At 43.3% G+C, this 25861-nt stretch overlaps 1 protein-coding gene across 5 annotated transcripts in view; it reads left to right on the forward strand.

Annotated features, from left to right (window-relative positions):
* KHDRBS2 (KH RNA binding domain containing, signal transduction associated 2) overlaps window positions 1-25861 on the forward strand; it is a 628563-nt gene that overhangs the window by 228197 nt on the left and 374505 nt on the right. For all 5 annotated transcript variants that reach the window (XR_012231038.1, XR_012231037.1, XR_012231039.1 and 2 more), the window contains one exon: window positions 16587-16703. Coding sequence is in view for 1 of the 5 variants with exons in the window: in XM_073569405.1 (XP_073425506.1) it covers window positions 16587-16703 (117 nt within the window). In the remaining 4 variants the exon portion in view is untranslated. The remainder of the gene's footprint in view (window positions 1-16586; window positions 16704-25861) is intronic.

Genomic DNA, 25861 nt, shown 5'->3' on the forward strand with positions numbered 1-25861 from the left:
TGACACTCTCATGTTTATTGAGGTAGGCACTATAGTGTTAGTAGTGTTGCTCAAGCACCACTACTGGTATACTATGTATAAACCCCACAGACTCTCACATTGGTGGTTGTGCACTTTTAACAGCTACAACAGCCACCTAAGGTAGTATTATAGTGTCAGGAGCCTTAGTATATAATTTAGGAGCCTTATTATGTAATTTATTTTTCATTTATGTATATCACAAACACCTGATTTAAAAAAAAAAATTAGGTCATTTTCTGATGACAGCTTCACTTTAAGCTGAAAGCCTCATAACAGTAATCTTTGCTTCTGAGAAGACCTGTCACCTTTCTTGACATGTTTTATTAACGTCGGAGCATTCTGTGCTTCTTTTCCTGTTATTTCTCCTGGAGATTGTTTGAATCTTCTCAATGACGTGTCCTCTGTATGCTTCACCAGAAATGTTAGTGCAGTCAGGAACTGGAGTAACATTTTTGGTGTAAGTTACACTACTAAATTGGCATGACTTTTCATGAAATTGGTGGGCAGGCATTGCCACACCTTGTCCTGCCCATGCTCTGTCCAATTTGATGAAGCTGGCTGGGACTGTTGTGATAATGTGATAAGTCAAATGCCCTGATTCATCAAGACTGGCAATTTTCTCATCTGATTTCTCACCCTGATTCATCAAGACTGGTAATTTTCTCACTGGTCTTCATGTAAGAGTAAGATGAGCTTGATTCATTAAGAAATTTTGTGCGTCACACCAGAAAACTTAATGTGTCAAATTAGAGTATAATTTTAGGCGTAGGAAACGCCACAGCTCATTGTGAAATAGGTGATCTGTGCCGTCACTTTCCCTGCCCTAAGCGAGTCCCATCTCATAAACCCCAGTGTGATCCAGCAAGACCAGAATGGCGCTGGAAATTGGGGAAGAAGGTAATCGGTGAGTATAATATCACAGCTGCACTACTGGAAAACAGATTTACACAGTTTTGGAATATAAAAATTTTCATGGAAGTGATTCTTTAATTAACTTGCATTTAGGAACTAAAAGGGTTACAACTCTTCCTTTATGGCGCTTACAGCTTTAGAAAACATATATTAGTAAGTCACTGCTACTGTAAAATCCATATATTTTGACTATTCAGTATAGCTATTTATCCCAGGAAATGATTGCTGTGTGCTACTCTAGACTTTATTTACAACATCTCTTTTCGTGTTTGGTGAGAAGCGGACTATTCTAGAAGCGCGCTCTCTCACATTGATTGCCTGCACTTTGCAAGTCATTTGGGACTGCAATCTGCCTACAGTGTAATGCAAAATATTGCTCCGTGTAGGTCTAAAAAATGAAGATCATTTTAAAAGCACATACACAACTTACATATCAACCAGCTTGAAATGACAGATTGGCATGTTTCTTTCTTAGTAGCAAATGGGAAAAATATTGATTGCTTTTAAAGTATGTCATTTGGCATTTCAAGCCACAGCACTTTCAAGCCTTTTACAGGTGCAAAGGGAAATGTGTTTTATAGCTTATAGCATAATATGACACAAAACATTTAGCTGTAAAATATATGAAATACACTCAACAATGAGACTTTGTTATTACTTTGAAAATAGTTCAGAGCTTGTTACCGAATAACTGTGTATGTTTTCTTATCTATTGGAAATCATGATGCAATTATGCTTTCATATTATGTGAGCATTAACAATATTCTAAAAGTGAAATAGAAAAAATCAGCGAACTGTGTTAAGCACCAATTTAAGAGGGCTGTTCTCCTCTTGATTTTTCAGGAGCATACCACTCTCCAACCTACTCCTGTCCTCCTGCTTCCCAGCGGTGGGGTTCTCCTGATATTTGACAGTTTAGACCAGTGGCATGGATGATACACTGTCGATGCTAGCAAAGGCACCTTTGCCTCTACAGCATCTTTAGTGCATTGCATGAAAGATCAATAGCAAAAAGCTTTCAAGTGCGTGCTACTTGTCTCCAAGACCAACCATCCTTGATAGACAGTGGCCAGTAATCTAGGTAACGAGCAGTACACAATAGAATTAAAACTCCTTCCATTCTTGAGAACAAAGATGATTTTTATGATATTAAAAAGTGGTCTGCTTTAAGAGAAACAGTGGCTCTCCTGTTCATGGGCTTTACATAGTATTGTATCTCAGCCCCATTCACTTGTATGGTCAGAATTTACATTTTAAGAGCTTATATGCACAAATTGTTTCTTTTGATCAGCAAATATATAGCCCTGGGTGCACAAGGTTTTTTTTGTTTTATTTTAAAGATAGTACTAAAGTATAACTACATGGTGGGCCATTTGTATGGATGCACCTAAATAAAATGGGAATTGTTGGTGATATCAACTTCTTGTTTGTGGCACATTAGTATATGGGAAGGGGGGAGCTTTTCCAGATGGGTGGTGATGATGGCAACCATTTTGGATCCAACTTTATTTTTTTTCAATGGGAAGAAGGTCTTGTGACTAGAGTTGAGCGACTTTTGTTTTTTTAGGGTCGCGTTTCGTTTCGTGAAACCCGACTTTTCCAAAAGTCGGGTCGAGCACGATCGTCCGATTATAGGGAAAAGTCGGGGTCGTCCCGAAACACGAAACCCAATGTAAGTCAATGGGGAATAAAAGTCGGCAGTGAGAGGAGGACAGGAAACACACCAACAGTGCCCATTTGAATGCCAAAAGCATCAATTCTTCTTACTTAAGCTTGTCAACCTTAATTAACTTCATAATACAAGTTACGCACTGAAAAATGGGGGTTATTTGGCTAAAGTTGTGGGGGGAGAGGGCTGGCTGCAGGTTTTCATGTGCCCTGGGCGAAAGAGCGCCCCTTTAACACATACCACAACTCATCATGCTCCGATACGGCAGAGAAATAGCGGTATAGTACAATGAAAAATACCTCACTTTTTACATCTCATGACGAGGCCCATCTATTTCTCCATACAGAATCATTGGTCCCATATAATGTTTGAAACAGTATATGATGAGCTCCACATAATGCTACAGTATATGTTGGTCCCCATGGATGAAGCTCCACTGTCTTATGGGCCCAAATAATGCTCCAAACATAATGGGCCCCATTTCTAATGCTCTAGTGTATAATGGGCCCTGTAAATGCTGCTCCAGTGTCTGATGTCCACCTTTGGAATGTTCCAGTGTATGGTGGGCCCCATCTATCATTCTCCAGAGTATAGTGCTCCCCAAAAATTGCTGTCCCAACATTGAAAACAATCAAATAAGTCTCCTCGCTAAGGAATCCCTGTACTAGTCTAGACTCCTCGTCGTCCCCATCTTCCATCTCACTGCACAGTATTTCAACTTTGCAAGTGCTGTGATCCTGGGCAAGCAGGGGGGGCCCACTCGTTGGCGACGGCACTGGCACAGGGCCCCTGATAGTACGGTGGTGTGTCTGATGGCGGGTGGGCCGAACCTGCACTTTCATCTGCAGCTTCCTCTTTGTCACCGTGTAAGATGGAACTGTATATGGGAAGGGTAACCTGAGTTTCATCAGGGTCAGACTCAGGCCGGGTAGCGTGCGAGGGGAATGTAGTGGTCTGGGTCAATGTACCAGCAGATTCATCGAGCAGTGGCTGGGCATCAGTGCACTTGTGTCGCCCCCAGGAGTACGGTCGCCACAGTGGCATTACCTTCTTCCTAGGGAGTGTGATGTCATGCTTGGGAGCAACAAAGGATCTCTCTAGCAGGTTAACTGATTGGGCGGCGTTATTCCCACGAGTCATGACCCTCCAAACAGCGTTCATGAAGGCAAAGTGTTTGTTTTATGTGGGCAGTATGGTTGCAAAGCTGAACCTTAAAGGAATGTCCAGAAGGGCACCACCAGGAGTGGAGCCTACGGTTAAATTCGACTCCACCTGGGAAACCTCAACCATGCCAGCTACAGAACAGATGCACACATTGCAAGCTTAATTCCGTTAACGAACGAGACTCCGTCATGCCCCGCGGTCCGAGTCCGGCTTACTAGAGGGACACGTGAGGCTCTGGCACATGAGATTGGCCAATAACTGGTGTGTCATGCCCTTACATGTCCGTGGCTGCATGTGCGCTACACTGAAAAGGCCAGCGTTTGTCGCTTACAGGTGCAGATAACCCGCTGAACAACGTTAGTGATGGGGATCACTGATTACAATTATTACCCGCGAACAATGATTTCCCAGTAAGTGCAGGTCAACCGCAGTTCCGGAATTAGGCCTAACCGTCATTCCTGAAAAAATGAAAAACTTACGTGTGCAAACCACAGGTGCTGTAGCTTGCTTAACAGCTCGCCAGCCGTTCTCACGCCCAGTATGGATTACACGTGATTGCACAAAGGTGAGAAAGGGTACCGTATCCCTGGATAACATGTATGGATAGCGTACACATTCAAAATATATGTCTCAGGAGGCAGGCTCAGACGGTGTTAGGCCCAGTATGGATTGCACGTGATTGCACAAAGGTTAGAAAGGGTACCGTATCCCCAGATAACATGTATGTTTAGCGTACACATTCAAAATATATGTCTCAGGAGGCAGGCTCAGACGGTGTTAGGCCCAGTATGGATTGCACGTGATTGCACATAGGTTAGAAAGGGTACCGTATCCGCAGATAACATGTATGGATAGCGTACACATTCAAAATATATGTCTATACATCAGGAGGCAGGCTCAGACGGTGTTAGGCCCAGTATGGATTGCACGTGATTGCACAAAGGTTAGAAAGGGTACCGTTTCCCCGGATAACATGTATGGATAGCGTACACATTCAAAATATATGTCTCATGAGGCAGGCTCAGACGGTGTTAGGCCCAGTATGGATTGCACGTGATTGCACAAAGGTTAGAAAGGGTACCGTATCCCCGGATAACATGTATGGATAGCGTACACATTCAAAATATATGTCTCAGGAGGCAGGCTCAGACGGTGTTAGGCCCAGTATGGATTGCACGTGATTGCACAAAGGTTAGAAAGGGTACTGTATCCCCAGATAACATGTATGGATAGCGTACACATTCAAAATATATGTCTCAGGAGGCAGGCTCAGACGGTGTTAGGCCCAGTATGGATTGCACGTGATTGCACAAAGGTTAGAAAGGGTACCGTATCCCCGGATAACATGTGTGGATTGCGTACACATTCAAAATATATGTCTCAGGAGGCAGGCTCAGACGGTGTTAGGCCCAGTATGGATTGCACGTGATTGCACAAAGGTTAGAAAGTGTACCGTATCCCCAGATAACATGTATGGATAGCGTACACATTCAAAATATATGTCTCAGGAGGCAGGCTCAGACGGTGTTAGGCCCAGTAAGGATTGCACGTGATTGCACAAAGGTTAGAAAGGGTACCGTATCCCCGGATAACATGTATGGATAGCGTACACATTCAAAATATATGTCTATACATCAGGAGGCAGGCTCAGACGGTGTTAGGCCCAGTATGGATTGCAAGTGATTGCACAAAGGTTAGAAAGGGTACCGTATCCCCAGATAACATGTATGGATAGCGTACACATTCAAAATATATGTCTATACATCAGGAGGCAGGCTCAGACGGTGTCAGGCACAGTATGGATTTGACGGCCCAGATTACACAGCGGAGGAGCAGGGAGAGGTAAAGATTGCAAATGCTGGGGCCCTGCCCAAGCAAGGGGGGCCCACTCGTGGGCGTCGGTACTGGCACTGGGCCCCTCATAGTACAGCGGTGTGTCTGACGGTGGGTGTGCACCACCACCGTCAGAGACACTTGATTGCACTATGAGGGACCCTGTGCCAGTGCCCGCACCCAAGAGTCGGCCTACCCACCTGTCGAGGGCAACGGCACTCGCACGGTGTCGTGCGCTAGATGGTGACCCCGGCCATGGGGGGGGAGGCAGCACAGTTAGGGAGTTTTAGAAAGTGGCATATGTTGATGTTGGACATTCAGCTGATGCAAAAGGCGAAATAGGTGAAGTCCCAGGAAGAGGTGGACCAAAGCAAGCCATTTTTCTGTCACCCTATGTGTCATCAGGGGAAGGTGGGACAAAATCCTTGGAAACCCATGCATGGTTCATTTTAATGAAGGTTAGATCATCCACATTTTGGGTTGACAGACGGGTCCTTTTTTCTGTCAGGATTGATCCAGCTGCACTGAAGACTCTTTCCAATAGCACACTTGCAGCTGGGCAAGCGAGCTCCTGTAAGGCATATTGGGCCAATTCAGGCCAGGTGTCCAGTTTAGTGGCCCAATAGTCAAAGGGGAATGACCTGTGTGGGAGAACATCGATATGGGAGGAAAAGTAGTTTGTAACCATAGTTGACAACTGCTGTCTCCTGTCACTTTCCATCGATGCAGTATTACCAGTTGTGTGAGCGGTATTTGAAAAATCAGTCCACAACATTGTCATGAAACCCCTGTCTCCAACGCCACTTCTGCTGTGTGCACCACGAACACCTCTGCCAAGCTGCCCCCGGCCCGTATGGCTCGTGTGAGAACCATCACCGCTGCTGTGTGCTGGGAATGCCTCAAGCAACCGATTTACCAGAGTTGCTTGTTTATTAGCCAATATTAGGTCAAGGTTCTCCTGTGGCATGATGTTTTGTAATTTGCCTTTATAGCGTGGATCCAGGATGCTGGCCAACCAGTAGTCGTCATTGTTCATCATTTTGGCAATGCGGGGGTCCATTTTTAGGATCTGCAAGGCATAATCTGACATGTGGGCCAATGTTCCCGGTGTCAATGATGCACTGCGAGTGCTGGGTGGAGGAGCACTTTCTGGCAAATCCACATCCCTCCAGTCACGCACAAACCCTGTACCAGACCTTGCCACACCAACATTTTCACTTGCCCCACGAGATGCATCCTCCTCCCCTAAGTAATCATCCCATCATCATCTTCCTCCTCCTCTTCTTCCTCCACCTCGTCCAGGAGAGGTCCCTGAGCAGACAATGGCTGAATGTCATCAAGGATTCCCTCCTCCTCTTCCTCCTCATCAACATTTGCTGCAGACGCCTGCTCCTTAAGGTGCGTCAAAGTTTGCATGAGCAGACGCATAAGTGGGATGCTCATGCTTAGGATGGCGTCGTCTGCGCTTACCAGCCGTGCGCATTCCTCAAAACACTGAAGGACTTTACAGAGGTCTTTCAGCTTCGACCACTGCACACCTGTCAACTCCATGTCTGCTCTCAAAGTGCCTGGCCGTGTATCCTCCCACAAATGCATTATGGCCTGCCTCTGCTCGCACAGCCGCTCCACCATGTGCAGGGTGGAGTTCCACCTTGTTGCAATGTCGATAATGAGGCGGTGGTTGGGAAGGTGGAGCAATCGCTGCAGCTTCTGCATACGAACGGAGTGTACAGGCGACCGGCGGATGTGCGCGCACAGTCTTCGCACCTTCTGGAGCAGGGCTGTTAACTCCGGATAATTTTTGAGGAAGCACTGCACCACCAGGTTCAAGGTGTGAGCCAAGCAAGGTATGTGGCTGAGTTTTGAAAGGGCTATGGCTGCCACAAAATTACGGCCGTTATCACTAACTACCTTGCCTGCCTCAAGATGTACACTGCCCAGCCATGACTCAGTTTGTCGCTTCAAGTACTCGGCCAGCACCTCGGCGGTGTGTCTGTTGCCCAAACACATCATCTGCAACACAGCCTGCTGACGCTTTCCACTAGCTGCTCGATAGGGGGACACATCGTGTGCAACAGTGGCAGCTGCAGATGGAGTGCTCGTACGACTGCGCTCTGTGGACGAGCTTTCGCTTCTGGAGGAGGAGGAGGAGGAGGAGGGTCGAACGCCTACAGCCAACTGTTTCCTATGCTGTGGGCTAGGCAGCACTGTCCCACCACCGCTGTCCCCTGTGGACCCTGCATCCACCACATTAACCCAGTGCGCAGTGATGGACACGTAACGGCCCTGGCCATGCCGACTGGACCATGCATCAGTTGTGAGGTGCACCTTTCCGCTCACTGCTTGAGTGCATGGACAATGCGGTCTTTCACATGATGGTGGAGGGCTGGGATGGCTTTGCGAGAGAAGAAGTGGCGACTGGGTAGGTCATAGCGTGGTACTGCATAGGCCATGAGTTTGCGGAAAGCTGTGCTTTCCACCAACCGAAAGGGCATCATCTCAAACGAGATTAGTTTGGCAATGTGGGCGTTCAAACCCAGTGTACGCGGATGAGAGACTGAGTACTTTCTTGACCTACTCATAGTGTCTGGGAGGGTGAGCTGGACTTGAGAGCTGCATATGGTGGAAGTAGCGGTGGACAGGGTGGACTGAGAGAGGGTTGATGATGGTGATGGAGTTGGTGTTCTTTCTGATGGCCTAGAATCAGTCTTTCGTTGATATAACAGTGGGATTCCCTGACTGCTGTGGCCTTGCAACGACACCTCAACATTTGCTGCTGTGCTAACCGGTGGGCTTACAGTGGGGGAAACAATGTAGCGTTGCTGACTACCTTCGTTGTGATCAGTTGCACATGTGGCACTTGAGGTTTGGTGTTGTGTCCACGCTTGCAAGTGCATGCTGGTTAAATGTCTAAGCATGCAACTGGTATTCAAATTTTTCAGATTTTTCCCTCGGCTAAAGGTCTTTGCGCACTTCTTACAGATAACCTTGGCCTGATCATGAGGATTTTGTTCAAAAAAGTGCCACACTGCACTCTTCCTACTTTGGCAGACATTTTGCGGCCTAGCACGCTGTGATCTTTTGACCCTCTGGACAAGCTGTCCAGCAACTCTTTTGATGTCTGGAACCTGTCTTTGGAGTGCTCCGGGCCTGCCAGATAACAGCTGTTGCGATGTCGATGTCTGCTGTGGATGCTCCTCATCTGAGCTATTGGATGCAGCACCCTCTTCCCCCAATGGATGCCAATCTGGGTCAACAACTGGGTCATCCATCACCTCCTCTTCTATGTCATGTGCACCTTCCTCTGTGTCACCGTGTATGGTGGTATAGTGTGCGGGAAGGGGCACCTGAGTCTCATCAGGGTCAGAATCTGGCTCTGTACACTGCGAGGACAATGTAGTGCTCTGAGTGAATGTACCAGCAGAATCATCCATCAGCGGCTGTGCATCAGTGCACTCCATGTCAGATTCATCTTGACCTGGGTAATTCACCATTTGACTTGATAATCCAGGCATGGTATGTGAAAACAGCTCCATGGAGTAATCAGTAGTATGGCCTGCGTCATCCTTCAATCTTGGTTGGGGTGAAGGACACAAGGAAAGGTGTGGTTCATGAACATGAGCCTCCAATGACGACTCAGTGCTTTTACTTTTTACAACTGAAGAAGAGGAGGCGATAGAGCTGGAGGCTGAGTCAGCAATGTAAGACAAAACTTTTTCCTGATGCTCTGGCTTTAAAAGCGGTTTGCCAACTCCTAGAAAACTAAGCGTTCGAGGCCTTATGTAGCCAGACGATGACGCAGGCTCAACACCTCCTGCATTCGGTCCTATTTTGCTCTTGCCACTACCATCAGATCCACCACCAACACCATCATTACCAGCTGCCAACCCCCGCCCAATTCCACGGCCTCTTCCACCATCCTTCCTCATTTTTGGTAGAAATGTAGACAAAATCCAACAAACTATATAGTAATGTAAAACAAGGTACAAGGTGTCTATAGGACAGGGGAGATTTTGAATTTCTGCAGACACTTGTGGACACTGGACACTTTTGGATTGTGTGAGGCCCACTGATATCTGAGCGCTATGTGACAGGCTCGATGGCACAGCTGTGACCAAAGTGACTAGAGGATAAGGGAGATTTTGAATCTCTGCACACACTTTTAGACACTGGACACTTTTGGATTGTGTGAGGCCCAATGAATATCTGAGCGCTATGTGACAGGCTCGATGGCACAGCTGTGACCAAAGTGACTAGAGGATAAGGGAGATTTTGAATCTCTGCACACACTTTTGGACACTGGACACTTTTGGATTGTGTGAGGCCCACTGATATCTGAGCGCTATGTGACAGGCTCGATGGCACAGCTGTGACCAAAGTGACTAGAGGATAAGGGAGATTTTGAATCTCTGCACACACTTTTGGACACTGGACACTTTTGGATTGTGTGAGGCACAATGAATATCTGAGCGATATGTGACAGGCTCGATGGCACAGCTGTGACCAAAGTGACTAGAGGATAAGGGAGATTTTGAATCTCTGCACACACTTTTGGACACTGGACACTTTTGGATTGTGTGAGGCCCAATGAATATCTGAGCGCTATGTGACAGGCTCGATGGCACAGCTGTGACCAAAGTGACTAGAGGATAAGGGAGATTTTGAATCTCTGCACACACTTTTGGACACTGGACACTTTTGGATTGTGTGAGGCCCAATGAATATCTGAGCGCTATGTGACAGGCTCGATGGCACAGCTGTGACCAAAGTGACTAGAGGATAAGGGAGATTTTGAATCTCTGCACACACTTTTGGACACTGGACACTTTTGGATTGTGTGAGGCCCACTGATATCTGAGCGCTATGTCACAGGCTCAATGGCACAGCTGTGACCAAAGTGACTAGAGGATAAGGGAGATTTTGAATCTCTGCACACACTTTTGGACACTGGACACTTTTGGATTGTGTGAGGCCCAATGAATATCTGAGCGCTATGTGACAGGCTCGATGGCACAGCTGTGACCAAAGTGACTAGAGGATAAGGGAGATTTTGAATCTCTGCACACACTTTTGGACACTGGACACTTTTGGATTGTGTGAGGCCCACTGATATCTGAGCGCTATGTCACAGGCTCGATGGCACAGCTGTGACAAAAGTGACTAGAGGATAAGGGAGATTGGATTGCTTTTAAAAAAGCAGTTTGCGGAGCAGTGGGTAAACAGCAATGCAGGAATGTCAGGAAGCCTTAGAAGGCAGCCCAACAACCAACACCACTGATACACCACTATATAGCCTCCCCTTGCACTGCACACACAGTGACTGGTGTGTTGTGCAGGCCAAATCGCTAGCAGCAGAAGCAGTTTTTTTGTCTTCTTCCCTGCCTAACGCTCTCCCTACAGAATCAGCAACCTCTCCCTATACTGAGATCAGCAGAAGTAAGATGGCGGTCGGCGTGCATGCCCTTTTATACCCCCTGTGACGCCCACCAAAGCAAGCCAATCACTTGCATGCCATTCTGAAAGATGGTGGTGACCCCTGCCTATGTCATCACGTTGCCCACAGTGTCCGTGGATCCTGATTGGCTGAAAAAGAGCGCAAAATAAACTTTTGAAACGCGACTTTGGCGCGTAAGTCGCCGACCTCATGGCCGACCTCATTCTAGGGTCGGGTTTCGTTTCATGAAACCCGACTTTGCCAAAAGTCGGCGACTTTTGAAATTGTTCGACCCGTTTCGCTCAACTCTACTTGTGACACATCAAACGTATTGAGAATTTCACAAGAAAAACAATGGTGTGCTTGGTTTTAACGTAACTTTATTCTTTCATGAGTTATTTACAAGTTTATGACCACTTATAAAATGTGTTCAAAGTGCTGCCCATTGTGTTGGATTGTCAATGCAACCCTCTTCTCCCACTCTTGACACACTGATAGCAACACCGCAGAAGAAATCCTAGCACAGGCTTCCAGTAGCCATTGTTTCAGATGCTGCACATCTCATACAGTATCTTCACAGCATAGACAATTACCTTCAAATGACCCCAAAGATAAATGTCTAAGGGGGTCAGATCGGGAGACCTTGGTGGCCATTCAACTGGCCCACGACAACCAATCCACTTTCCAGGAAACTTCATGTAGGAATGCTCGGACCTGACACCCATAATTGATGGTATGGTGTGGTATGTTGGGCCATTCTTCATCAATGGAAACCTCAATACCACTGGATATCTGAAATTGCTACATGATGATGTGTTGCCCTCTTTATGCACTGAAGATGTCACGTTCCCTGAGTTTTTCCAGCAAGAGGGTGCACCACCCCATTATGGGTGTCAGGTCCGAGCATTACTACAAGGAATCTGACCCCCTTAGACTAGCATTTCTTCTGGGCATTGCTATCAGTGTGTCAAGAGTGAGAGAAGAGGGCTGCATTGACAATCCAACACAATGGACAGCACTTTAAACATATTTTAAAAGTGGTCGTAAACTTGTAAATAACTCTTGAAAGAATAAAGTTACGTTAAAGCCAAGCACACCATTGTTTTTCTTGTGAAGTTCTCAATAAGTTTGATGTGTCACATGACCCTCTTCCCATTGAAAAAAATAAAGTTGGATCCAAAATGGCCAACTTCAAAATGGCCACCATGGTCACCACCCATTTTGAAAAGTTTCCCCCCTCCCATATACTAATGTGCCACATACAGGAGTTGGTATCACTAACCATTCCCATTTTATTTAGGTGTATCCATATAAATCACCCACCCTGTAGAATAAAAGTAAACTCTTCAACATTGAAATTCCAAAACTATAAAGAAAAATTCAAGGAATTATGGAAAGCACAGCATCAATAGACTTGACAATTACAGTATATGCAAATGATGAAAAAGTCAACATTAATTCAGTATCTGGTTTTCACTCGCGGAAACACACACACCTTGGAACATTATCAATGAGGTTATTAATTGTTGTCTTAGGAATGTTCTGCCACACTGGATGCACTTGGGCAAGTAAATCATTAAGGTCCGCTGCTGGCATCTATGAAACTCCAAATTATGTGGCTTCTGCATTTGCACAGTTGCTAGGGCCCATGTGACCTCATTAATGATGGCATGTTTATTGCATTAGCAGATGGGTTTGACAAATAGAAAATGGACATAACGTGCAGATTCATTATTAAAAATGAAGCTTAATTCTTGCTTGTGGTGCCATGGATTACATTTATTAAGCATTTAGACATTATTTGCTTACTGGACAAGTGGCAAGGCTTGGTGGATAGGCGCTATGAAATAAGATGTGCCATAATGCACCAATATTTTGATCCAAAAAACTGAACAAATGTAAACCAGTAAGCATTGTAAAACTAGACTAAATAATCTAAATATGAGCCAAATTTATGGCCAAGCAAGAGCCGCTGTGATAAATTGCTCACATCTAGTGTAATTCTAAGCTATTTGTGTCTTATCTGACATTGACATAATGGGCCATTACAATTGCAGAACTGTTATTTCTGATCTGTATATGGAGATGAAATAGTAACAATTACAATAAATAATAATATTCACGTAAAGTAAAAACTAAAATAAATGGTGAAAAATTAATGAAAGAACAAAATAAACCAAATAAGAAATCTAGGTAATAATGTACTCAAACCGTTCAACAGCTTCTCAATACATTTTTTTTTAATATATTTTTGTACATATACTGAAAGAACTCCAGTAACAATTCTGCAGGCTTTATTAATAACAATTCCCAGAATTATTGTCTGACTGAATGTCTATATAAAGCATGCTTTGGTGATTTGTTTTTCTTAGGCCTGTTTCATACTTTCGTTTGCAGGCATCAGTCACAGTCCGTCGTTTGGGCAAAAAAACGAATCTGACGGATTTGCCTAGCGGATCTGTTTTTTTTTCCCCTTAGAATTGGCGGCGGATTGTGATGGATGGCCTTCCGTTGCGTCCGTTGTGCGGCGGATCCATCATAAAATTTGGGTCCGTCAGGAAAAAAACCTACATAGGAACATTTTTTGTCTGCGTCAAAAAGGCGGACGGTGACGGATCCATCGGCGTTCGTTGTATGGTTGAATGGACGCCTATGGGCGACGGATCCGTCCCCGTCCGTCACATGACGGAATCCGTTGACGGAGTCCGTTTCTTTAAACTGAACATGCCCGGAAGAATTTCCTTTCATGAAATTTAAACCCAAAACCCGTTCTGGCACAAAATCTCTCTCTCTCCAGAATCATGTTCCTTTACATTCCAAAATCTCCAGTTTCGACAGATCCGTAAAAAAAACTGAACAAATGTATGGAAAAAACGGATGCAACTGATTAAACGGATCCATTTTTCTGGCAGATCCGCTAGATGGATTAGTTAAAAAAACGGATCAGCTGCATTCATTTTCCACTAATTTCGACGGATCCGTCATTCCGTCAAAACGGCGGATTTTGACTGACGCTGAAAACTGAAGTGTGGAACAGGCGTTAGGTTGCAGTCAGACAGCTGAAAAAATTGGACCAAGATCAGAATCCAGTGCACGGACTGGGCGGTGGCTCGTCCTACCCAAGCATGACAGGTTCAAATATTTCATGTAGCTGTCGCACTTGGGTCCGGAGACCCACCAGCCAGTCCATGCACTGGATTCCAATCTTGGTCTGATTTACAATATATGGTTTTCTGACTGTGCCCTTTTCCTCACTGTGGGGACAAAAAATTAGCTAAAATGAGTACAGGATACTTATGCATTTTTTTATATCACTTCTTTACTTGGGCCATATAGAGCCATTTGTTATAGAGTTATAGACTTGACCTCCTTATTGTGTATCTTGTTTTTATATCAGGAATAACTGTAAAATAATCTAGATAATAGTTATTTGAATCTTTACATCTTTTTTTATTTTCATAGATTTTGTTGTAGAGATTTTCTTTTTTTACGTTTGACCTTTTCTTCCTGACTGATATTTTCATTATACTTTTGCCATTAAATCTTGCTTTAATGCTGCTTTGTGAGAGGAGTTACCCCCTTTAGCTTTGAACATCTATTCTTTCGTGCCATTGTTGCTGGCAGGTGTATAAATAATTAACTGTATGCGTGCTGTGCATAGATCTCCCCTGCTTAGTCTTTCTTTTATCTTGTTCACCTTTATATGTTCAACTAACATCTCACCAGAATTGCTTTTGTTTAAAGCATCTCTAAACAGTAGTATGGCTCTTATTTTGGCTGCCACCCGCTATTTTTAATGCACAAGCCATATATAATTAGATCATTTCATGCCATGAAACACAGACTTTGCATTTGTGCATTGTTTTTTTTAATCTGATTTCATAAAATACATAACCCATTGAAATTGTAATAATTTTACTTTTTATATGTCGAGCAAGGACATTGACTTTATTTTCTGCTTTTATTTTATATTTGGAACATTTTCTGTGCCGAGTAACAGTCATCGTATCTGAAAGGTGTTAGGGAGTTTACTGATTTATTACTTTAATTTGTTTCTTTTCAGTAGGAGAATAATAAAACACATTTTTTAAGAAAAGTTTAAGAAAAATATAATACAAAATATATAATGATAATTTACTAGTTTGACATTGGGGTTTTATATTAACACTAATGCCAAAGATAGCAGTGATGCTCTCATTATTTATCTATAGTAAAAAAAAAATCTCCTAGGCCATAAATCAACACAAGTCCATCTAGTTTAGCCTAGTATATTGAGGTGTTATGCAATATTGATACAGATGAACATTGAAATCCCAAAACGACAATTTTTCTCATCTTTCTTTCTACTTTTTTCAATACAGATTTGTCAATTCAAACATATAACTGGGCAAAATCCATCGCCTGTTAATCTAGTACCCTAAACTTGCTATTGCACTTGAAGGGGTTGTCTCATCTTCCTAAATGGCTACAATTGCAAAGTGTTTCTAAATATAATAAATTGCGTGATTTACATCTTATTAGATGTAAATACTTATGTCCCCCCCAAAAAATTGAGAAAAGTATTCATGGAGTGATTCCTTTATTGGCTAACCAGAGAAACTATATTTGCAAGCTTTCAAGGCTCAGAAGGCCCCTTCATCAGGCGTACAGTATACTGAGAAGAGATGGCAACATTTACATAGGAATTATACAAGGACATGAGAGATGATGGAAAGATAGGCCTCCTTGACCTGCAAAAACTGAAACAAAAGCATCTAGGTAAAGGTTCAAAGTCGGATGAGCCCATAATGTAAGATTACTTTTGGTTCTTTTAAGCCATTCAAAGATGGTCTGTCTCTGGTCTTTGGGCCATTAGAAAACAATTCCACATTTTGGTGAATGTGGAGTTTTGTAAAGTTTGAGTACAATTCAGTTCCACTCGATTACATTCGCTCATCTCTACTATGTCATAGACCACATCATTTTTTTCGGAAAATGCAGTTTTGGTCCTAAAAGACAAACATTATCTTTATTTTTGGCTCCACCAGTGATAAACTATATTTTTTTTTATAAAAAAGAGAACTAATTAGATAAGGCAAGAAGAAGAAACCTATTTTGAGATACTGTTTTATATTGTTCTTTACATTATTGTTAATGCTAGTTGAGCCAAAATAAAAGTTTAATTGTTATGTATTTTTGTTGTACAGTACTCTGAGATTATGATTTGTATGGCAGGGTTAAATGTAACTTTCAGTGAATGCCGGGAGTTATAGTTTTACGAGAGCCACATGTTGGAGATAGAAGTGAGGTAGGAAAGTTAAGAAGCTCATGAAGAAAGGGGAGTAAAGTGTGGAAAGGTATGAGCGAATATTATGGAATTGTGTCTTATGTTTTTCATTCAGTTCAATGGAGGGAAAAGCCTGAGAGAATACAGCGAAAAAGATGGTAGACATGTAATTTCTAAATTGCTGGTCTTGTAACAAGGGAACGTTGGAAACACTCTGCAGAATAACAGAAGAGCATTCGTACATGAACCTCTGAAACAACTTATTTTCTTTTTTTTTCATTTTTCAGTTTAATTTTGTGGGGAAGTTACTTGGACCGAGAGGAAATTCTTTAAAAAGATTACAAGAAGAAACTGGTGCAAAAATGTCTATCCTTGGGAAAGGGTCAATGAGGGATAAGGCAAAGGTAAGTTAAGTTACATTCAATATATCAAATATTGTAAAATATCTAAAAAAAAATGATATCTTTGATACATGATACATTTTTTCATTGCTTTCTTCAGTAAAATGGAGCTATATATAGCATGCATCAATATCCACCTCCCAAAAAACAGTTTTAAACATATTTAATAGAAATGAAACAATTTCTTCTTGCAACCTTGATCAACAGTCCAAGTCAGAGCTTTCTGGCAGTGAACAGGAATGGTGTGAATTTCTTGAGCTTCCAGGTTCCCCAGTGCTGCATTTGATTTGCTGGCCTGGTGTATCGCCATATATGCAGCATGCGACGGATTGATGACATCTTGCTTTGCCTGGCCCATCATAAACTGAACCTGAGATACTGGCGAGTAATTAAATGCGACCTGTTCTTGGACGCAAAATGATCTGCTCATCTTTAATGTAAAATTATGCATCACTTTAATTTACAGGTATTTTTGAAAACTCGTCTTTGAGAGGTATATAAATACCAGTTACCCATACACCTTCTTTGTCTTTGCAGTGCTCAGCAGAGGCCACTGCATGCTAACCAGCTCCATTCTGTGATAACATCTAGCTAACCCTGGAGCAAATAACAGCTCTTGGGTGTTGGACCCCTACTGATCCAATACTGTATGCCAAGAAAACAAATCCTTTAACTATTTATGTAATTCCTATTGATGTTTATTAGACCTCTAACTGGCCAGACACTGAAAATACTACTACACTGTGTGCAGGATAATTTTGCATAGCAGTATTTTTCTATATCATCATTTTTATGCATTTCTATCTACTTCAAACTGTATAAACCTGAATTCTTATTGGATGAAGCAGATCAGGTGATGTGTATTTGTGTAATGTGCGAGGGTGAGGCCTATGGATACAACACCATTTAACAAGGTGTGCAAAAATACTAGGCAGCTTATTTTCTTTAGGTAAAATGGGGCAAAAAAAAGAGATTTAGCTGACTTTGAAAAGTCAAAAATTGTTACAAGTCTTACAGAGGCCTGCAGCACTCTTGAAATTACTAAGGTATTTACTAAGATATTTGGTTATGATCATATGATCACATAATCATCAAAAGTTTTGTAATAGTCAACAAGGTCTCCAAAAATGGGTTGAAAAAAGACGTTCTTTAACTGCCAAAAACGTGGCCTTCCTTACCTTGTCCATGTCGCTGTGCACCGAACACCTTGTACTTGTGGACACTCCAGGGAGTTGCAGGTTTGCAGTTCAGAAATATGAAAACACTGGAGGATAATAGGATCCTGGTCTCTTCATGTTTGATACTTCTCAAATCTTTTTGCAACCCCTTTGACTATTTGCAAACAAAACCTTTAATGTCTCTGTGATCTCTCCCCAATAAATTAGCAATTCCTCTATGACAATGTTTTCAGAATCAAGTAAATCTCTTTTTTGGCGTATTATACCTGAGGAAAACAAACTGCTTAATAATTCTGCACACCTTGATAAAGGGTCACACTCTACCTCAGTACACAAATACGCATCAACTGATCTGCTTTGTCCAATTAGCAATCAAGTTTATACAACTTGAAAAAAAAAGTTGATATGGACAAAATACTTACTTGCCTAATAATTCTGCACACAATGTGTAACACCTCTACACTTTTACCTTTTGTAATCCCAGTACACGCACTTTTCCTATTGAAAACAATCTTTGATTCTACTCTGTTCTTTTATAATCATATCTAGTAGCCCATAATAAAAAATACTGTAATAAACTTTTGACTGTACAGTGAAGGTTTGGATGAGTTTACTTGTCACTATCTTACTTTCCGCTTCTGTGGTTTCACATACACCCTCTAACAACTCTTGACTCGGAATGGGTCAAATTAATCCACTGGCTGATATTTCTGCCGGCTATGCTTCCCTGAGCAGATGTGTGAAGAATCAGCCAGCAAACAAGAAAAGCACTGCATTTTTTTCAGCTTGCTTTGTATGTTTGGATTAGAAAATCTTTGATAAAGATTTTCATTTTTTTTCTTTAGAAACCTCCATGGGATCAATGTGCTAAAAAAGACATAAAGGGGTAATACGCTGTAAAGCATTTTCCCATCTAGTTCCATGACACAGTGTTCCTTGTTATCTGTACACAAGGGACTTACATCTCCAAAAAACATATGAATATACCAACTAAGCTGTGATTATTCACCTATTAAAAGCTTACCATATGTTGAGACGTTAACAGAATGTGTATGAATATAACCTTGGCTGCTATGATGCTTTTTGTTTATTCAGTTTTGCTTCTTTCATTTTTTTTTTTTTTTAAATTCAGCTAAAGTAAAAAAAAGTAAAAATTGCTAATTTTGTGCCAGAAAAAAGGAAATACTTATCAGAAAATTATACAAAATCCTAAAATTGTATATCACAGGCGCACATCCGTCAGAAAAAAATGTGTTGTGCTTCATCATGTGCCTTGTTGTGGATATATTGCACCTTAGAAGAAAATACTCCAGATTATATATAGCAGCACTCACTGTGCTGGATGTGTTTAATATTGGATTTTATTGTGTCATTTTCCTGTTTTCCCCACATAATGCAGAGAAGTCTGCACAGTATACATGCTGCATAGTTTGATAGGGAGCTAAGAAGATGGATTTGCAGAATGGACACTGGGGAATCCTTGATGCTGTATCTGGAGAAGACAGGAAAATAATATAATAAAGTATCATGTGTGTGTTCAGAAACTGTTAAGCATGTCAAGTTCTGCTATTTTTTATGTATAATTGTATATGCTTTCCTATTGCTGATAGTCCATAAAGGTTCTTCAGGGGTTTTGCAAATAGCAGCAGGCTACTTAGGTTCCCACTTCCCCACTGCAGCTACACTGTGCCATCGGATGGTGACAGCATACCGGAAGGCCGATGATCGTTTACTGTCATCATCTGGTGCCAATGACACATGTCTGCTCGAACAGTTAGGAACCTAACTGCATTGTGTCTCCTGCTCTTTACCTACGACACTCCTGATGAAGCTTCATGGACTAATACGAATAGGGATATAAAATAGGTTGTGTCTTTTTCGTGGTCTAGAGGTATAAGAAAAAGGAAAGTGAATGTTAACAATGAAAAAGCAAGTAGTAGACTTTGTCTGAGTGTCTGCCTCCATATAAGCCTGAAAATGATGTATGGCAGAGCGCACTTTTGCTCTGTCAGGACCACTATAGTCTAGAGCCCTGTCGGCGCATATGTTCCCATCCCATTTTGTGGGTAGGTTCGTACGCAAGCTACTACTAGGTCCATGAACATGGAGAAAAGCGTAATGTGAAAGCACCCTTATATAGTGTATGCAATATCATTTTGTTTAAGTTTCATTTATGTATTGGTGGCAATTAATGTCGTAAATTAAAGATAATTTTTCATCTGGACTAATTTTTTAAATATTGGGCTGTTTTTATAGCTTGCTAATTGTGAAAGTTTCAAGTGCTTAACCTCCCACATTGCCAAGACTGGGGCTTTGAACAGTAACATAACTAAAGTTCTTTGGGTCCGGATGCAGAATTTCTTTCTAGGCCCCCACCAGAATGATGGTTAGGGGTACAGGCCTCTATAGAGCCTATAAAGACATATGGGTTCAATCACCCATTAAAGAAAGTACGTATAGAATTCTCATAGAAAACACAACAGTAAGATAATTTTCTAAGTAATGCTTCTAAATATCACCATATTGTAACTGATGAACTATCCTAAAACTAACATACCAATAATAAACCTCATAAAATGGATAAATACCGCAGCATAATGACCATACATGATCACCAAATAGTATCTGAGTATAGCCACCATCATGTTACTGAATAAAAGTCCAATATAACAATAATATTATATACAAGAGATAAATATGACCACACCGTGAATGAACCACATATTACCACCACATAGTAGCCAAATAATGCCATCATGCTGATCCTTATCAAAAACCACAGTACTAACACTAATATCATCACCAGTGACAATATGCACATGGAAAAATATTCAGAATTGAGAGTCCTCAGTGGTTGATACCTTTTAGTGGCTAAATGAAAAGATGGTAACTAGAGTTGAGCGACTTTTGGTTTTTTAGGGTCGCGTTTCATTTTGTGAAACCCGACTTTTCCAAAAGTCGGGTCGAGCAAGATCGTCCGATTATAGGGAAAAGTCGGGGTCGTCCCGAAACACGAAACCCAATGTAAGTCAATGGGGAATAAAAGTCGGCAGTGAGAGGAGGACAGGAAACACACCAACAGTGCCCATTTGAATGCCAAAAGCATCAATTCTTCTTACTTAAGCTTGTCAACCTTAATTAACTTCATAATACAAGTTACGCACTGAAAAGTGGGGGTTATTTGGCTACAGTTATGGGGGGGATGGCTGGCTCCAGGTTTTCATGTGCCCTGGGCGAAAGAGCGCCCCTTTAACACATACCACAACTCATCATGCTCCGATACGGCAGAGAAATAGCGGTATAGTACAATGAAAAATACTTCACTTTTTACATCTCATGACGAGGCCCATCTATTTCTCCATACAGAATCATTGGTCCCATATAATGTTTGAAACAGTATATGATGAGCTCCACATAATGCTACAGTATATGTTGGTCCCCATGGATGAAGCTCCACTGTCTTATGGGCCCAAATAATGCTCCAAACATAATGGGCCCCATTTCTAATGCTCTAGTGTATAATGGGCCCTGTAAATGCTGCTCCAGTGTCTGATGTCCACCTTTGGAATGTTCCAGTGTATGGTGGGCCCCATCTATCATTCTCCAGAGTATAGTGCTCCCCAAAAATTGCTGTCCCAACATTGAAAACAATCAAATAAGTCTCCTCGCTAGGGAATCCCTGTACTTGTCTGGACTCCTCGTCGTCCCCATCTTTCATCTCACTGCACAGTATTTCAACTTTGCAAGTGCTGTGATCCTGAGCAAGCAGGGGGGGCCCACTCATTGGCGACGGCACTGGCACAGGGCCCCTGATAGTACGGTGGTGTGTCTGATGGCGGGTGGGCCGAACCTGCACTTTCATCTGCAGCTTCCTCTTTGTCACCGTGTAAGATGGAACTGTATATGGGAAGGGTAACCTGAGTTTCATCAGGGTCAGATTCAGGCCGGGTAGCGTGCGAGGGGAATGTAGTGGTCTGGGTCAATGTACCAGCAGATTCATCGAGCAGTGGCTGGGCATCAGTGCACTTGTGTCGCCCCCAGGAGTACGGTCGCCACAGTGGCATTACCTTCTTCCTAGGGAGTGTGATGTCATGCTTGGGAGCAACGAACGATCTCTCTAGCAGGTTAACTGATTGGGCGGCGTTATTCCCACGAGTCATGACCCTCCAAACAGCTTTCATGAAGGCAAAGTGTTTGTTTTACGTGGGCAGTATGGTTGCAAAGCTGAACCTTAAAGGAATGTCCAGAAGGGCACCACCAGGAGTGGAGCCTACGGTTAAATTCGACTCCACCTGGGAAACCTCAACCATGCCAGCTACAGAACAGATGCACACATTGCAAGCTTAATTCCGTTAACGAACGAGACTCCGTCATGCCCCGCGTTCCGAGTCTGGCTTACTAGAGAGACACGTGAGGCTCTGGCACATGAGATTGGCCAATAACTGGTGTGTCATGCCCTTACATGTCCATGGCTGCATGTGCGCTACACTGAAAAGGCCAGCGTTTGTCGCTTACAGGTGCAGATAACCCGCTGAACAACGTTAGTGATGGGGATCACTGATTACAATTATTACTCGCGAACGATGATTTCCCAGTAAGTGCAGGTCAACCGCAGTTCCGGAATTAGGCCTAACCGTCATTCCTGAAAAAAATGAAAAACTTACGTGTGCAAACCACAGGTGCTGTAGCTTGCTTAACAGCTCGCCAGCCGTTCTCACGCCCAGTATGGGTTACACGTGATTGCACAAAGGTGAGAAAGGGTACCGTATCCCCGGATAACATGTATGGATAGCGTACACATTCAAAATATATGTCTATACATCAGGAGGCAGGCTCAGACGGTGTTAGGCCCAGTATGGATTGCACGTGATTGCACAAAGGTTAGAAAGGGTACCGTATCCCCAGATAACAAGTATGGATAGTGTACACATTCAAAATATATGTCTATACATCAGGAGGCAGGCTCAGACGGTGTTAGGCCCAGTATGGATTGCACGTGATTGCACAAAGGTTAGAAAGGGTACCGTATCCCCAGATAACATGTATGGATAGCGTACACATTCAAAATGTATGTCTATACATCAGGAGGCAGGCTCAGACGGTGTAAGGCCCAGTATGGATTGCACGTGATTGTACAAAGGTTAGAAAGGGTACCGTATCCCCAGATAACATGTATGGATAGCGTACACATTCAAAATATATGTCTGTACATCAGGAGGCAGGCTCAGACGGTGTTAGGCCCAGTATGGATTGCACGTGATTGCACAAAGGTTAGAAAGGGTACCGTATCCCCAGATAACATGTATGGATAGCGTACACATTCAAAATATATGTCTATAAATCAGGAGGCAGGCTCAGACGGTGTTAGGCCCAGTATGGATTGCACGTGATTACACAAAGGTGAGAAAGGGTACCGTATCCCCAGATTACATGTCTGGATAGTGTACACATTCAAAATATATGTCTATACATCAGGAGGCAGGCTCAGACGGTGTTAGGCCCAGTATGGATTGCACGTGATTGCACAAAGGTGAGAAAGGGTACCGTATCCCCAGATAACATGTATGGATAGCGTACACATTCAAAATATATGTCTAATTCTCTTAACCTCCTGGCTCTTACTGAAACCTGGATCCAGCAGTCAGACACTACCGCTGCTGCTGCTCTTTCATACGGGGGGCTTCACTTCTCTCATACCCCAAGATCAGACAATAGAGCTGGTGGAGGCGTTGGTCTGCTCCTATCACCAAAATGTACCTTTCAGGTTATCCCTCAAGTACCCTCACTTGTCTTCCCTTCTTTTGAGGTCCATGCCGTCAGACTCTACACCCCCTTCTCCATGCGAGTGGCGGTGGTGTATCGTCCTCCCGGCCCCTCCCATCAGTTCCTGGATCATTTTGCCACTTGGCTTCCACATTTTCTCTCCTGTGACATCCCTACCCTCATCATGGGTGATTTCAACATCCCCATTGCTCTTCCCCTCTCACCATCTGCTACTCACCTTTTATCTCTAACCTCCTCATTTGGCCTTTCGCAGCTTACTAATTCTCCAACGCATGAAGACGGAAACTCCCTCGACTTGGTCTTCTCTCGGCTTTGTGCAGTGGATGATTTTGCAAACTCCCCTCTCCCGCTCTCTGACCACAATCTTCTTTCATTCTCTATCAAGAACTGCCATGCTGCTCAGGTCACCCCCACTGTCCATACTTATAGAAACATACAGGCCATTAACACCCAGAAACTTATGAAGAACTTGCAGTCTTCATTGGCCCCTATCTCCTCCCTCTCCTGTCCTGATTCTGCATTGAAGCATTACAATGAAACACTTCAAAGTGCCCTGGATGAATTTGCACCCCCTATAAATAGAACACCACAACGCAGACGGCGACAACCCTGGCACACGGTGCAAACACGTTTCCTGCAGCGGTGCTCCAGGTGCGCCGAACGTCTGTGGAGAAAATCCAATCTACCCGAAGATTTCATCCATTTTAAGTTTATGCTTAGAACATACAACACTGCCCTTCACCTCTCCAAACAAACCTATTTCAACACCCTCATCACCTCACTGTCCAATAACCCGAAACGTCTCTTTGACACTTTTCATTCTCTACTCAATCCAAGAGTACAGGCCCCAACCACGGAGCTCCGAGCTGACGATCTGGCCAATTACTTCAAAGAAAAAATTGACCAGATCCGACAGGAAATTATCTCCCAATCACCTCATACCATGCACTGTCCTCCCTCCCCCACTGCATCTAGCTCACTCTCTGATTTTGAACCAGTCACAGAAGAAGAAGTAAGCAGGCTCCTTGCATCTTCTCGCCCAACTACTTGCACCAGTGACCCATTTCCGTCACAGCTCCTTCAGTCCCTTTCCCCTGCTGTCACCCCTCACCTAACTAAAATATTTAACCTCTCTCTCTCTTCTGGTATTTTTCCCTTCTCATTTAAGCATGCCATCATACATCCACTACTTAAAAAACCATCCCTCGACCAAAACTGTGCCGCTAACTATAGACCTGTCTCTAATCTTCCCTTCATCTCTAAACTCCTGGAACGCCTGGTCCACTCCCGTCTTATCCGCTATCTCTCAGAAAACTCTCTTCTCGACCCTCTCCAATCCGGTTTCCGCTCTTTACACTCCACTGAAACTGCCCTCACTAAAGTCTCTAATGATCTGCTAACAGCTAAATCAAATGGTCACTACTCCATGCTAATTCTCTTGGATCTCTCTGCAGCATTCGACACTGTGGATCATCAGCTCCTCCTCACTATGCTCCGTTCCATTGGCCTCAAGGATACCGTTCTCTCCTGGTTCTCCTCCTATCTCTCCGACCGCTCCTTTACTGTATCTTTTGCCAGTTCCTCCTCCTCTCATCTTCCCCTTACTGTTGGGGTCCCCCAAGGATCGGTTCTAGGTCCCCTCATCTTCTCCTTGTACACTGCCCCTATTGGTCAAACAATCAGTAGATTTGATTTCCAGTACCATCTCTATGCTGATGACACCCAATTATACGCTTCTTCTCCTGACATCACGCCAGCCTTTCTAGAAAACACCGGCGATTGTCTAAACGCTGTGTCTAATATCATGTCCTCACTATATCTGAAACTGAACCTGTCAAAGACTGAACTCCTGGTGTTTCCTCCCTCTACTAATGTACCTATACCCGACATTGCCATTTCTGTGTGTGGTTCCACTATTACTCCCCAGCAACAGGCCCGCTGTCTTGGGGTCATACTTGATTCCGAGCTTTCCTTTGCCCCCCACATTCGATCACTGGCTCGCTCTTGTCATCTGCACCTCAAAAACATTTCTAGAATTCGACCTTTTCTTACCTTTGACTCTGCAAAAACTCTTACTGTTTCTCTTATTCATTCTCGTCTCAACTATTGTAACTCTCTTCTAATCGGTCTCCCTCTTACCAAACTCTCCCCCCTCCAATCTGTCTTGAATGCTGCCAGGATCATATTCCTCACCAATCG

This window comes from Dendrobates tinctorius, unplaced genomic scaffold (assembly GCF_039654945.1).
Source record: "Dendrobates tinctorius isolate UK_male_01 unplaced genomic scaffold, ASM3965494v1 ptg000024l, whole genome shotgun sequence".
NCBI classification, from domain to species: domain Eukaryota; kingdom Metazoa; phylum Chordata; class Amphibia; order Anura; family Dendrobatidae; genus Dendrobates; species Dendrobates tinctorius.